This window comes from Mirounga angustirostris, unplaced genomic scaffold (assembly GCF_029215605.1).
Source record: "Mirounga angustirostris isolate CCGP_5_RB_7025 unplaced genomic scaffold, mMirAng1.0.hap1 SCAF_3, whole genome shotgun sequence".
Lineage (NCBI taxonomy): Eukaryota > Metazoa > Chordata > Mammalia > Carnivora > Phocidae > Mirounga > Mirounga angustirostris.
In genome coordinates, this window is record NW_026991711.1 from 150,343,788 (window position 1) to 150,359,836 (window position 16,049).

General features: G+C 32.3%; 1 protein-coding gene across 15 annotated transcripts in view; it reads left to right on the forward strand.

Moving 5' to 3' along the window:
- The window catches only part of GULP1 (GULP PTB domain containing engulfment adaptor 1), a 275,824-nt gene that overhangs the window by 241,339 nt on the left and 18,436 nt on the right, over positions 1 to 16,049 (forward strand). For 13 of the 15 annotated variants that reach the window (XM_064586812.1, XM_064586809.1, XM_064586805.1 and 10 more), the window contains one exon: positions 1,338 to 1,432. In XM_064586812.1, the coding sequence (XP_064442882.1) occupies positions 1,338 to 1,432 (95 nt within the window). Of the gene's footprint in view, positions 1 to 1,337; positions 1,433 to 7,677; positions 8,886 to 16,049 lie in introns of those variants that run through there. The other 2 variants (XM_054506091.2, XM_054506097.2) reach the window with 1 other exon arrangement.

The window sequence follows — 16,049 nt, forward strand, 5'->3', positions numbered from 1 at the left end:
TGGTGTGGTGGTAACCAGGGTACTCCTCCAAAGGAAAGTTCCTTTGTTCTCCAAGTTCTGATTTATTGCCTAAGCTACATCAGACTGAGGAAAATAACAACAGTAATAATAACACCCATACCCAAAAATAATACCTATATATATTATATCATATATATAATATTCATATATAAGGTGACAATAAATTCCCATTTGTTTAGGACAGTTCTGGTTTATACCTTTTGTCCTGCTGTAACTGTTGGTAGCATTCCTTTTACTCTTAAAAGTGTCTTTATTTGGATGATAAAGTATATATATGTCCCTCTTATAAGTTATACAATACTTATCAGCACCAGGAACTTATAAAAATTTTTTACTTATTTAATACGTGAATTTGAAAAAAAACAGTTATAACTGGAAAAGCAAGAGTCTTTCATAATGAGGGTCACCGATTAATTTACATGATATGGTAGAACTCAAGGAACATAAATATTACTTCTTATATAGCATGGAATTTTGAGGATATAGTTTTTCTTAATATATTATAAATTCCCATGCACCTATATAATTTTAAAAAATTGTGTGCATTAAGGCTGCATTGGAATTGATTCAGAAGAAAGAAATTTCATAATTTTTCAATTTTTAAATAATAGGCCATAGTTTTACCAATTTTAACTTTGATCCTTTTTAGTGGTTAAAAAAGTATGTACTTTAGAATATATGTTACAGAGACCTTTTTGATATTCCATTATTGCTATTTTTAAAAAGAAATTTGTTTCTGGGATAGGAGACATTTTTAAAGAACCTGTCCCATTGTGTTTATTTAGGAAGGTGATATAATTTCATAGTACATGAGACAATATGCCTTAAATTTTCTCTAAATAAATGTGAGATTAAGGTATAATGAGCTATGAGTAAAACTATTTACCAATCTACCTCAGTCCCTCATATTGCTTCATGATCTGTTGTGTTACAAAGGCATCAGTAAAGGGAATAGAGAAGTCTCAATAAGTAATACATTCATTGTGGTAAATTTAAACTGCTTCAGTAAAAATGCAGGTATTGTAATACGGTAATTTCAAATATTTGGTGGATTTGATATTGAGGAGTCTTAATTAAAGACACAGAAATCTCTCTGGATAATAATTCCTTGAAACCAGACAGTTTTTAATATTGTCATAAAATGGGTCTTTGCTTCTTTGTTGGTCTAAGCTCAGGAAAGCCCAGCATAAAGTGTGCGTGGATAGGAGCTCATTTGGCCATATGAGTAGTTCTTTATATAATCTTGCCTTGGAAACCTAACTCACCCCAACTCACTTCTTGTCATTTCATTTACTAAATTATTTTCCTCCTTTTAGAACGGGACCTGTTTGGAGCAGAACCTTTTGACCCATTTAACTGTGGAGCAGGGGATTTTCCTCCAGATATTCAATCAAAATTAGATGAAATGCAGGTGACTATTTTAACAGATTGGCCTATAAATGGTTTATTTCTTTTTAATATGGGACACAAAAAATGGACACAAAGAAATTTGGACACACCAAAACTACCCTTTCCTTGAATTATTATCACTATAAAAACCTACTTGAAACAATTGCTTTAAAATATTCATATACATTTAGTCCTAAAAATACTTCTACATGTGCTAAGGATGGGTCTTATTTTGTTTTGTTTTGTTTTTAGTAGTGTGATTTACCATGGCAATAAGTTGGTTCTTTTTTTATACAAAATTACACGGATTTTAATGGTTCATTACTTTGAAATCCAAAAATTACAAGGTAATTTCACTAGGTTTACAAGATTTCATCTCAGTTTTATCAGTTATGAAGTTCAAATTGTGAATGGGTAGATGAAGGAACATCTTTGTGAGAGGAAAATCAGTCTCTTTTAAGAGAGGCATGGTAGCTGTGGTTCCTAACTTCTGGACTCTTTTTGGAAAAGCAGGCACCCAGTGACACCTTCTTTAGTAATGTAGTCCAGGTGGGTTTTCACTTCTCTCTCCCTCTTTTATTTTTCAATTCTCAATTGTACTGGAAGTTTGGAGATACTGGTTTCTTTTTACAGTGGGCCGTGATTAATAAATGGTCTTAAAAGCACCAGAAAAAAAAAATCTTCTCTTTATATTTGCCCTTTACATTTTGGTGAAGTTAATATATCTTATTTTTTATCTAAAAGACTATTTATATGGTAGAATATAGGCAAAGACCAATTATAGGAAGCTGATTGAGAAGAGGCAGCGAAGAGAAGGAGTCATTCCCGTTTATTAGGCGATTCGTTCTCTGTGCTTCATTTCCTGGACAAAACAATTAATAGTGGATTCTGATCTTCTAATACTGGTGAAACACCCCTTCCTAGAAAGATAATATAAATATCCTTCCACTCGTTTTGGACTACAGCTGTGAAGCAGTTGTCTTCTTTTCTAGGTATTCTGTGAATTTCCTTATTGTTCTAGATATAATAATGCCTGCATCTTAACAGTTGGATTATTTGACATACGCCTTGAGATTTTCAAAGAATATGTTCAAACAGCATTTCTCAAGATGGGTGATTGATAATTTTCTTTTACATGAAAAAATTATTTTAAATCCTTTATATTGACTTAAATTGTAACACTTCTTAAATATTTACCAAAAAAGTTATAAATAACTTAGCCTTACAGCTCCTGTACAACTATTAATTCAAAAATTATAAATTAAATGAAAGCAAAATTACAATACCTAATAAAATTCAAATTAAGAACTTCAACACGATGGGTGATGTTATTTGGCCGAAACCAAAACCACCGATGTCAAACTTCTATTGATTTCAGCATGTATCCTGTTTGGTGGTACAATTTCTCTACCTCTTTTCTATATTTCAAATACTATGAAATACTTTCACTCAAACAGTGCATGATTACTTAGCAAGAATATCTATTTCATATGAAATCAATCCCTTCCTTTTTTATTAGTTTTACCAATTAGGTTTGTGCTCCTTAGGATTAATGCTTTTATAAGAACAAACACAAACATGGGCACTGATGTGGTGGTGTTTGTTCTCAAGCATTATGCAAATCACAAAGAGTACTTTTCTATTAAATTTTTTTTTAATTTTCACAAGACTGAAAAAATTTCTATAGATTTTTAAAAATAAACCTACATTTGCAGATTTTTGTAGGAACTAACTTTGAGAGACACTGTATTGGAATGATTTAGTGATGTGTTAAATAATGTTAAGCTGTGGTATTTTTGCTTCTGTTTTTGTTTTTGCCATTTCTAATATTTTCTTAATGTCTTTTTTATTCTTTTCTGCTTTCATGGTGGGTAGCGCCAGAGATGGTTGGTATATTATTTTCATAATGATTTTAAATAACTTACAACTTCTTAAAGCTAAAACCTTAATATTTGCATGCTCTACTTAATAAATATTCAAGCAGCAGTTTCATATGGATGTTTCTGATTGTTGTGTTTAAAGAGGTTTTATAACCCGTATTTTAAAGTTATTTTTTTCAATGGTGTAGTCTCTATTGCATTATCCACCTCATTGCTTGTCTGATTTTTTTGTTTTGTTTTGTTTTGTTTTTTTAGTTCAAGATTTACTTGCAAGATCACTTTAACTAAAGTAAAATAATATTTTCTTCATCTAAAGCCTGTGACAACTTTTGTTATTAATCTTGTTAGTCTAATTAAGCTAATGCACACTTTTGGCTACTATTTTTATCTTTGTATATAATGTAAAAACAGTACAGTACAGTGGGTTGTATAAATAACATTGAGTTAATACGCCTAGTGAGATATTTGGGTTTTCTCTTTCACTTACAGAGGAAATCACAAAAGTATCTTGTGCGCCTCAGAATTTAAGCAGAAATGTGAAGTCGCATTGTACTATAAATTGTTAGAAAATTAAATATTTATTTGAACTCAATAATGTGGTTATTTAATTTGACATAATTTGAACTTCCTGGGACTTGTCACTGACAGGCAAATCAGTAAAAGAGTATCGACAGCCTAGAAGTGTACCTTCTAAGTTATAATAATTTAATACCTTTAAAAAGGAGCTTGGCAAGAAAGATGGAAGAATTTTGCATGCAGGGGTGTTAAGTCAGCTGGTTCAATAATTTGGTAGAAGATCAATGCACAGCTGTAACTACAATAAATATCCAAGTAAATTTCAGAAAGATTAGTCAGTTTAAAAAAATGTTTGAAAATACAATTGAATATTTATCAGACTTTTGAATTGGAAAGAAATTTTTATAAGGAAAAGAAAATATGTAGTTTTATAGTTTCTATAGTTTTTTGTAATTTTTTCTTTTCTCTTTAAAAAATATATAAATATATCACATATACATAATTAAGGTAAGTAGACCAATAATTAGATAACTTAACAATCAGATAAATAAAAACCTAGCAGTTCACAAAAGACCATGGTTTTTATGCATGTAGCAATCTAACCAAAGAATATCTACAAATTAAATAAAGAATTAGAAATGCTGTTTTAATCAAGCAAATCAAACATTTTATTTCTTTGCTAATAATCAGTACAAGTGAAAGTATGATGAGACAAGCCCTCTAACTCATTGCTGGGCCAAGGTGAGTTCATAGCATCCCTTCGGAGAGTAATTTGTTAGTAAACCTTATATTTTTATTTGAAATCAGAAACTTTAATGCGATCTGTTCTGAGAAAAAAAATGACTAAAAATGTGCAAAATTTCTGTGGGCAAAAACTTCTAGTTAACTTTTTTCATAATTATAAAATACTGGAAACAGTTAAATCACATTAAAAATAATAGATTGGTGGTTGCCAGAAGGAAGAGAAGTGAAGAGATGGGATTAAGAGGTACAAACTTCCAGTTATAAAGTAAATAAGTCACAGGGATGAAAAGTATAGGGAATATAGTCAATAATATTATAATGACTTTTTATGGTGACAGATGGTAACTACATGTATTGTGGGGACATTTCATAATGTATATAAATATTGAATCACTATGTTATATACCCGAAACTAACATAATAATTTTGAATCAACTATACTTGAACTTTTAAAAAAATTAATAGAATATTATATAATCATTAAATTAGTTTTATGGGGACCCAATAGGGAATGTTTGTTCCACTAAGTTTTAAAAAGAATATAGAAAATTTTATATATGAAATACATAAGTTACGTATGCTATATGGTTTTTATGTTATTATTAAAATTGTTTTAAAAAATCTAGAGATAGAAAAAAAGGAGACTCAAAGGACATACCTCAGTGTGTGAACAATTCTTGCAGAAGACTGGCTTTTCCTTGACATAATTCTCTCCCTATTTCAAAATAAGAAAATGCATCGGGGCAACATATTTCATACGAAAAGCTTATTATTAGTAATATGTTAATAATAAAGTTATCATTTGCATGATACTAGCTTATGATCACTTCCACCACTATATAAGTTAAATAAAGCCTGATTTTCATCCCGAGTTTTAAAATTCAAGAGGATATGGAAACCTGAGAAAGATTCACTGATCATTAAATCATGATTTACTAAATGAGACCTAGGAGGAAAGGTCAGAAACTGTGTGAGAAATTTTTTATTAGGAGTAAAGAAAACCAAGGAGAGAGAGAATATTATGTGTCTGTTAATAGGGATGATTAAAGTAATTGAAGAAGACTCCAAAGGGATCCTTATAAAATCACTATGGAGATATTCTTGTAAATGATATACATTTTTTTTTATTGTTGAAATAGTGACCGATCCCTATTTTACTATGATTGCTATTCTGCCATTCAAGCACAAACACATTGATAAATAGTATTTTCAGGGTAGTTGAAATGATAGTGGTTTCATTTCAGAATGAACTGAGTAAAATTTTAAAATACTGTATAGTATCAAACCTTTCCCAGTTATTATATATACTATCTATCATCTATCATCTGTCATCTATCTTTCTATCTGTCTACTATCTATCTATCTATCTATCTGTCTGTCTGTCTATCTATCTATCTATCTGATGTGCCAGAAGATGATATAGTACACAGATCCTCACATATCCAAATAAAATATTTATATGAAACAGTTCATTTACACTCTCTTTAGCTTTAAGTATTGATTTCTCTAAGTATCTGGCAACTGTTTAAAATAATATGCATAGATATGACAAAGTATTTCTTCTTGTGATAAAACAGGCTTTAAAAAAATAATGGTAAGTACTCTGGCTTTTACTCAACTGACTATAATTTGGATTCTAAGTGCTGAGAAGAAGTTTTGGAAAATCTTTGCAGCGGCGGCAATGCCCCGTGGTCTCTCTGCTGTAGATACAGTGAAGAGCACTCTGAATGTTGAGAGCAAATGAGGTGGCTTGCAGTTTCATGATTTTCTCCCTCTCTGTGATCATGTTTACACTGGATCTGTAATAAGGACATTTAGATACCTGTTGTAAACAAAAGTAATTTGGGGGAAGGCAAAGAAATACACAGTTGGCTAACACACCAGTAGATTCAGTTTAATGAAATAAAATGCAAAGGAGAACAGAGGACAAAAGCCTTCTCACTGAGAGACATTTTATTTTCTGCAGGAATAGGCTGTTTACATTTCACTCACCAATAATATGTCACATAGTCACTCTTTACTACACCTTACCTCCTTCAACAAAATTTCAGTTCTGTCAGTAAGAGAGAAAGGTAAAGTATATATATATAGGAACTGCCACAGTGCTTCTAGGAGGAAACCTAAAATGTGGCCCCCAGGTCCTCTGATTAATGTGAGTCCATGCTCTTGATCTCTTCGTGGCACGCCAGTGTGCATAGATTATGGGCAAGAGTGGGGAGGGAGGAGGTGGTAAATCTGGAGATAGCCCATTACCTTATGCAAAAAAGAAGAGAGCTCGGAGCGGAGGACAAACTTTTTTGCCACTAACTTTTAGCTCAAAATCTTAGGGCACTTGTGATGAGCACTGGGTGTTGTAAGTCAGTGATAAATCACTAAATCCTCCATGTGAAACAAATACTACACTGTACGTTAACTCGCTGGAATTAAACAAAAACTTGGAAGAAAAAATCTTAGGAGGAAGAGATTGCGTACTTGCTCTCAATAAATCAAAGGCAACTTAACTTCCAGAAACATCTAAACCCTGCTAGGAGGAGTGGGACTCAAAGCAAAGCTTACAGCTACAAGCAATAGCAGGACTAGAGGAAGCCTTCTCCGTGACAAAGTGGTCTGCAGTTCTGTGTTCCACGTAGGATATGGCATTGCGCTTACTCTTAAGTATTCTACCCAGGCCCTGGACAGGGGTGAAAACTATCAGGCTATCTCGAACTTTTCATCAAATTTGAGGTCTAGCTATCTTACTCACGTTTAAATGAATATTGATCCTGAAAGCCAACAGAGGAGACGTAAGCTACAGTAGAATGGCAGAATAGACTTTACTGAAAAAGAAACATTTAAGTCTTAAAGCAACTTAATTCCATGTATTTCTGTCTTCTTTTGTCTTTCGTGCGTGCTAACGTCACATATATTTACAACATTTCCACTGCTAATCAGTGTAAACAATTACCTGAGATACACACCGATACAAAAATTTGACAAACCAGCATTTGCCATATTGTTCCTTAGCTGATCAAAGCATGAAGATCTCAACTTCCGTTCAGTCATTTTATCTCATGATTGTCATCGGTATTGTCATTATTATTAGTGCCATGGGCATTTCTTATTTTAATGATTTTACTCTGTTTTCCAGGAGGGGTTCAAAATGGGACTAACTCTTGAAGGCACAGTGTTTTGTCTCGACCCATTAGACAGCAGGTGCTGATGTCAAGAACAAAAGATCCAGATTTGTGTTAAATTTGTTGTATATGCATATTCATCATTCCTTATTACTTTATGACAGGTAGTATATGTGTGCCAATATATTTTTGAAGATCTTAATTTTTTGCAAATTATTTTAGTAAAGTGTCCTTCGCTATTGATCTATAATGTTTATTTTAAAAACAACTCACTGTATAGTAAATCATACTTTTATGTTCCTTTCTGTTTCTCTTGTAGATGACTTTATAATCAAAAAACAAATTATCCAAATATCTGTCTTGTGTCTGAGTTCTGAATAATTAGCATCTTGAAATTTGTGCTCATTTTCCAGGCTGCTAGTTTATTACTGATTCCCGAAAGCCATACCTTGATGATACCTTTCAAAGTCTTGAGGAGATATACCAATGCCAAACTAAATATGTTCTGTATTCAAACCAATAAGCATGTTAGCATCCATTAGACAGATGTTATTTTATGTGTTAAATGTTGTTCATATCATTGGCACAATGTAGACTTTGACTATAATGCCACTAGGTCATTTTTAGCAGGTAAAATAGCAAAAATATAATTTCCAATAATAATTAAACCAAATAATTAGAGTATTTATTAGTAAAAGCAAAGTAATAATGTTAGCTATTATTATCATTTATACTCTAAATCTTTTATTTATTTCATAAATAAGGATAATGGAAAAAAAACAAAAATCTGCTCATTCAAAAACACTTAAAATTTAATTTCTAATGAGATAAGTTATAGTGCTAAACATCTAAACATCATCTGATCTAATATTTTCTAAAAAAAAAAATTGGAATATATGCTGTCTATAGTTGCAATATCTATTACACACATTTACTTTACCAAATATATTTTTTCTCATTGAATGATATTATTCTCATATTTTCTCCTTTGGTAAATATTTTCTCACCAAATTTTATTTTGTGATGCCCCCTTAGTTTTGATACTTTAAAATCTGTAACAGTTATCCTTTATGAATCATCAGTATTGTTTAGCAATTTTAATTTGTATTTGTTTTTGTTGAAGTCAGAATCTCATTCTTTACAAAAATTAAGTGGCTTCTCAGTTTGGGCTAACATGAACTATAAAATTTTCTTGTACTTAATTCATAATGTGCTATGAACTCCGACCTTTAAAAATGTTTATTTTTCTACCTTTGCCCATATGTAACAGACTTTAATTTGTACTCAGTGCAAGAGAATTTATGGTTAAAATTTATAATTTGGTTCATTGCATCATAAGAAAAATAGATTAAATTAATGAAAATGTGAGTTTAGATTAGGGTTAGATCTCAAAATAGATTTTTCTTTTTCTCATGGGAATTTTTGTCAAGTTCTAAAGGTACATATTCACTGGGAAAAGAAATCAAATATGCTTATGCAATATTATCTTTGTATGTATCTTCATAATGTTCTATGGTATATATAAGCCTTCTTAGGTGTTTTCTGTTATCTGCTAAGTTGTACGTTAATTAGAGGTTAGTATGTTTCATAAAGAAGAATCTTTATAATTTTGTTTGTCATATAGTATTTTGGAATTTGTATAATGAGGATGTTTAGAAGCCATATGAATGGCTTTTTTTTAACAGATAGAATTTGTATTTTTATTGTACTTTAAAAGCTTTATGTAATAGGTATATATTTAGTGGCCATTTATTACCAATGGTAACACAGTAGAGTACTAAGATGGTATTTGCACACTTAAGATATGTTACTTTACCAATTTTTAATGGTAATCAGTTCTGCTACTGGCATGACTAAATAGTACATAATTGGTCCTTAATTATGAACATTTATTTCACCAGTGCATTTTTATGAAGATCCAGTTGAAAATGGTATTTCTATGTAAACTCAGTGATATGTTTGATTTTGCTGAGAATAAATGATTTTAAATAAATAATTGTATATTTACTCATTAAATAATCTCTGGTTAAGTTAGAAACATTCTGAAGCTAATTACATGACAAGGTTTCCAGGTCAAAGAATGAGGCCTAAGAGTGGAAGGAAGGAAGGAAGGAAGGAAGGAAAAAAGGAAGAAAGGAAGGAAAGAAAGAAAGGAGGGAGGAAAGGAGAGAGGAGGGGAGGAAGGGAGGGGAAAAGAATTAATGAGCTTTACCTTTAACTTCATTTCTTATAGCCCACACACATTTTAGCTTTATAAGCAAATATCATTCAGTTGTGAAAACAGTGGACTCGATCCTGCTGGTGAGAGAGGTCATAATTTTGTTCCTTTCAAGAAGCGCCTGGTGCAATAACTGTATTATATAAATAACTCTTTTCAAAATTGAGAGGCTTTTTAGCGTAGTAATAATATAAAGGATTTCTTGGTAGATAGTCTTTAAAAGGTAGACTTGATAGTAAGATTTGAGTTGTGGCTTATTGGAATATCATAACATTTTGAACCTTTTGAAAACAAAATATTAAGTATTTTAAAGATTCACAGGACTCACATGTACGTTCTTTGCACACCAGTGAACAATTCATCAACCCATTCAATAAAGCTCATTTATTACTCACTTTACGTGATAACGTATAGTAGTATGTGGTTAAGAGAACATCTAGTAAGTTTGCTTACTTAACATTGTTAAATTGAAGATGACCAGTTTCCTGCCTTCGGTTAGTTTATTGTCATAAAGGAAAAGTAAGGCAATATATGAATTAATAGGTGAAAACCAGTATGTTCTAAAGTACCGTGTGAACCAAAAACTTCCCAGAAGACGTTTATATTTAACTATGTTTAAATGTGGGCACCCAGCACTGGCTAGTGTCTAGTGTTAGATATCCACTGTGAGACTATCAAGACAGTCCAAAGGCAATAATTTTCTCTTCTTATTTCTTTCATTTGGGATTTGGATTTTTTTTTCAAAAAATTTTGGTTACATTATGGGAATTTATTTTTCAGATAGAATTTCTGATAGATTTTACATTGTTGCATTTCTGAAATTTTTTTTTACTTTTTGATATTACTTAACATAACCATGAAAAAAACTAGCTGCTAATATTTTTCTGTTCCAGTGTTTCCATATATAGTTCCAAATTCAATATTTATTCATGATTTTGGATTTCAACCTCTGTTAAATTAGTTGGAGAATCTTGGACTCAATTTTGACTAATAAATCTCAGACTCCACCTAAACTACACCCTTTTTAGGTGGCTAGCCCACTGCTGAGATGGGCGTGGCTAGAACTGCCCTCAGATCCCCCTATCTCATGCAGGAAGGGCCTAACTTGTGTCCTCTTCTTCCTAGATAAGCTCAGATAAATTTCTCAAGAACTTCCTCCTTCAATGTCCATCTCATAAATGGGACAAAACCTTAATTCTTATATACTTGCTCCATGTCTTGATCTTACGTTGTTAAGGACCAAATGTAACTCACTTCTAGAAATTCCTCATATAAAACTTTATTTTCTCTGGATTCATCCAAAATGGATTTCCTTACTCTAATAAGGAGACCACCTAAAATAATTTATGGTCTTCTATGTCCTTGCTTTCAAGTAAATTTTTTATGAAATATGGATATTATTTAAATAGCAGAAGACATTACATTTCTTTGGATTCATTTCCTTCCACTTCGGTTCATGGATTCCAAGACAGAGTACTTCCTAAATCATACTTAAATAATATGCAAAATATGGCATACTTAAGGAATTGAGCTTAAAGTCTCATTTTAAATTTTTCTGACATTACATGATAAATTGAAATAGTGGACTTTCTATATCACATTGAGGTTTGTGTCACTTAATAGTACCACCATAACTGTATAACTAAAAATTTAGAAAAATTTACTATTTCTCTTTCCTCCATTTTTGGCATTCATTCAGATGCATACTCAAAATTCATCGGGTCAAAGTTTTCCAGTTTACATACAAATCTATAGGTACTTGGGAATATGCATGGAGGCTTTTAAATATTGCTGTTCTCATTAAAGAAAACCTGGCTAGAAGCTGTAGGAGTTACCTTCTTACACAACGGACCTAATTAAGTTCTTTATTAGAGGACATTCTGATATCCTATAACATTTTCTTGATAATTTGTACTTTCTTGAATTATCAATATATTTTGCAAAAATATATAAAATACTGTTTTGGAAAATCTTTTAAAAATATTTTAATAAAGTTTTTTTTAACTTTTCTATTTATTCTCCAAAAATCTTGAAGAAAAGTTTGCTTTGACATTTTTATATCCTGTGGTGCCAAACACAACATTTTGTCCATAAGCATTCAGTAAAGGTTGAATGCTTCTTTAGCATGCTTCTTGCTAATGATGTGAGCTAAAACGTCTTATGCTCTCTGGGAGAGAAAAGAACAACATGCCTTCCAAGTGAATGTTAGAACATAATCACTTTGTTCTCTCTGATGAAATCTTTTCCTATGATTTTAATTTTTATCTCGCTGCAGCAATAATTTGCTAAATAAAGATCTTGACAATTCTCTAAGAGCATCTACAACCACTATAGAATCATAGACTAAGGAAATTTGGCCCAACTGAGGGAGGGAAAACAAATGATTACCGAGTTTTCAAAGAGGCTGTGAAGATTTATAAAGATGAATATTCTATAATTAAGAGACATTCCTTGCACTGCAGGGACTGGAGAACTGTATTTTTGGAGCATGTGTATTAACTCCTACTGTATCTTTCCTTCAATCCCATATTGTGGTTACACCGTTTTCATTGGTTTTAAATATTTTTAAGCTCACTTATTTGTCCTTAATTTTTATTGTCCTCTTACTTCAAATGACATTTCGCAAGAACATGTTGGGGCCCTTCCCAGTTGACTACTCCCTCCTCTCTGTCTGGCCAGGCTGCTATGTTCTAGTCTGTTCCAAAGGTCACTTGTTCCAGTTGAAATAGCTGTCTGGATGGCCTGGAAATAATCCAGAGACTGGTTCTTTCCTGCAAAGAAAGCAAAGAAAGATGTTTGTTTCTTGGCTACATTTTGAAAGGAAAAAAAAATAAAAGAATTTTATGACTAAGTCTACTAATAGCTGAAAAAAAATTAATATAACTCTGGGACAAATTTAAAATTATTATTTTTCAAAGCTTTGTGTCATTTTGCCTTTTTGTATAATTCTTAAAATCAGTTTACTATCAAAATCATTAAATAATCAGTATTAGGTAGCTAAGTATATCTAAGAAGTGTGTGCTGAGAAATTTTGGCAAAGATTCAGCATATACTGATTTCTCTCACAGACAAATGCAAATACACACACTCATGCTTCATTTAGCAATTCAGTTCTTCATTTATTTTATTCTTGGTAACTGCTTTAATTGAAAAAAAAGCAGCTTAGGTTATGCTAGACAGTACAGGGAGTGGGAGGAGATAGGTAATGAAGGGACAGTCTTAAATATTCAGCGATATCAGCTAACCCACACGTGGACAAGTGGCTGTGCACAGATATTTGACCTGTTCATTTTTCAGACAATTTGGACCATGTGTAGGCTAGAGAGTAATAAGTATGATGCAATTATGCAACAAGCTGTTTCTACAGTGATTCCTCTTTAATTTCCTTTAGTTCTTTGGTAATGCCTGCAGTTTTCATCTTTTCAACATAAAAGGAATTAAAGGAAAATACCTGAAAATAAGCTGGCCAATTGTTTCATTACTTCCTGCCATCTATGGCAATTAGAAAAACATTTTTTTTAAGATTTTATTTATTTTTCAACAGAGAGAGAGACAGCGAGAAAGGGAACAGAAGCAGGGGGAGTGGGAGAGGGAGAAGCAGGCTTCCCGCTGAGCAGGGAGCCCGATGTGGGACTCGATCCCAGGACCCTGGGATCATGACCTGAGCTGAAGGCAGATGCTTAACGACTGAGCCACCCAGGCGCCCTAGAAAAACAAATATTACTTAGAATCACTTGAGTTTGAAAATTTCTAAACCATAGCTTATTTGAATGATTACATAGTTTTTAATAAGATTACTTAAACTATTTGCCCTAGAACATCTCAGTCTGATCTGTAGAGAATCACTGAACTAGGATTTTAAACTTCATACTTTGATGTTAACAGTTACAGTTATAGCTCTGATCTGAGCTTTGACTTTGGGAGAGTCCCGTAATGGGGTTCATGAAGTTCATGAACATTAGCTATTTTTGGCATAAAAAAGAAACAAAGTCCTCCAAACTAACCAAAAAATGTCACAGAAACCACATATTTCATCTTTTATTTACATACTAGTTTATTAGCACCACGCTCTAACCAACTGAGCTAACTGGCCCGCTTATTTACATACTAGTTTAAATAAATATTGAATCAATGTCTCCTAGGTAGTGCATCTGGCTGGCAACAGTCTCATAAAAGGGGACAGCAAAGACCACAAAACTGTCCCAGCCTTTGTATCTGTTTATAATCTTAAAATTTGTATACAGAATTCTGTCCTTTTAATAAAGTTGGATGCAAGCATGATTCTAAGATTCCTTCTCAACCTTTCCTACTCCTCAGGACACATTAAAAGACAGATCTAAGTGCATAGTTACACTGGAGAAATGGGGCCTATGGTTCTCTTCAAAAGCATCAATGGCTTGCCAAGTTTTCAGGATAACTTCAAGATAAATGTTGCATGTCTCAAAGGAATTCAGGGACTCTCCTCTTTCCAAGTAAACATTAAACTTTGAAAACGCCAACAAAGAAATGTTGAAAAATATATGCTACTACTACATTGAAATACCAAAACACAAGGTTTTTGTTTTGCTTTGTTTTGTTTTGCTTTGTAGGGAAATATTTCTTTTTTTTTTTTTTAGGATTACTTTTTTAAAAATTTTATTTTATTATGTTATGTTAATCACCATACATTACATCATTAGTTTTTGATGTAGTGTTCCATGATTCATTGTTTGCGTATAACACCCAGTGCTCCATGCAGAACGTGCCCTCTTTAATACCCATCACCAGGCTAACCCATCCCCCGGACCCCCTCCCCTCTAGAACCCTGTTTGTTTTTCAGAGTCCATCGTCTCTCATGGTTCGTCTCCCACTCCGATTTCACCCCCTTCATTTTTCCCTTCCTACTATCTTTTTTTTTTTTAACATATAATGTATTATTTGTTTCAGAGGTGCAGATCTGTGATTCATCAGTCTTACACAATTCACAGCACTCATCACAAAAAAAACACAAGTATTTTTAAATATGTTTACATGAAGAGAAACATTTAAATTCACAGAGAATTTGTTATCCTTCTGGATTTTATAGGAACCTGCTTGTATGTGCTTAGGTTTTATAATGAAGCTTTATATGTGAGAATGTGAGTGTAGAATACTTTCTTGAAATATATTCAAATAAAACTTGCCTTTAACATATGAGCTATACTCTTTTATGTAGCTTTTTGATGAAGTTGTTTGTGTATTTTTTTCTGTACCTATAAAGAAAAGAATATGCAGAAAACGTAAAAATCCCCAGCATGCCTGTTAAATCTTCCAAAGGTAGCAACTGTATTTCTCATCACTCTGTATCCTTCCTTAAACCTTAATCATAGAGCTGAAACTAGAGAAAACAGCTGTCTTTGAAAACCACAAGGGGCTTGAGTATTTATTCCTGCTATGCAAATTGATGAAATCCATACAAACCTTTGGAAGATATTTTACTGAAAACTCTAAAGCGGTACCTCTTCTTGGCAAACAATTTTTTTCAGAAAGAAGCAATCAAGAATGTCTATCTGATCAAATAAAATTAATTAGAAAGCTTGTAGACATAAAACAGTCAATGAGACCATGGAAAGCGCATGAGTCATATGACCTAGATGAGCTTATTTAGAACACACACACGCTTACAAAATTTTGGGATTCCATCAAAACCAGATTGTTTCCCTCACTGTTCCCCAACTAAAAATTAGAAGGTCAAAGCAAAATTAGACAAAAATGTCCCCAAAAGCAATGCATGAAAATTGCCTAACAACTAACAAAACGAAATACATGGGAAAGTAAAAGGAAGACCATGTTTTAACATTGTGAGTTTTACATGTCCAAGTGTTTTTTACTCACATAATATTTAATATTAACTTGCTTGTAACATCGCTTATCTTTTTCTTCAACAAGTATGAGGAAATTTGCTATAGCTAGTTCATTTTTCGGATGTAAAATGAGACAATGTAACTAGGATTTAAAGGACACAGAGAACTATTTTGGAATGTGCTTGCTCTCGAGAAAGGCCAAGCAAGATTAAAATAAATGCATTAATTGATTATTGTTCTTCAGGAGAATGAGCAATTTCAAGCAGAGAGAAACTTCTGTTCCAAAAGGTCAGCTGTGATGGTATTTAAGAGGAAAACTAGAGTCACATTTTTAATACTTAAGACG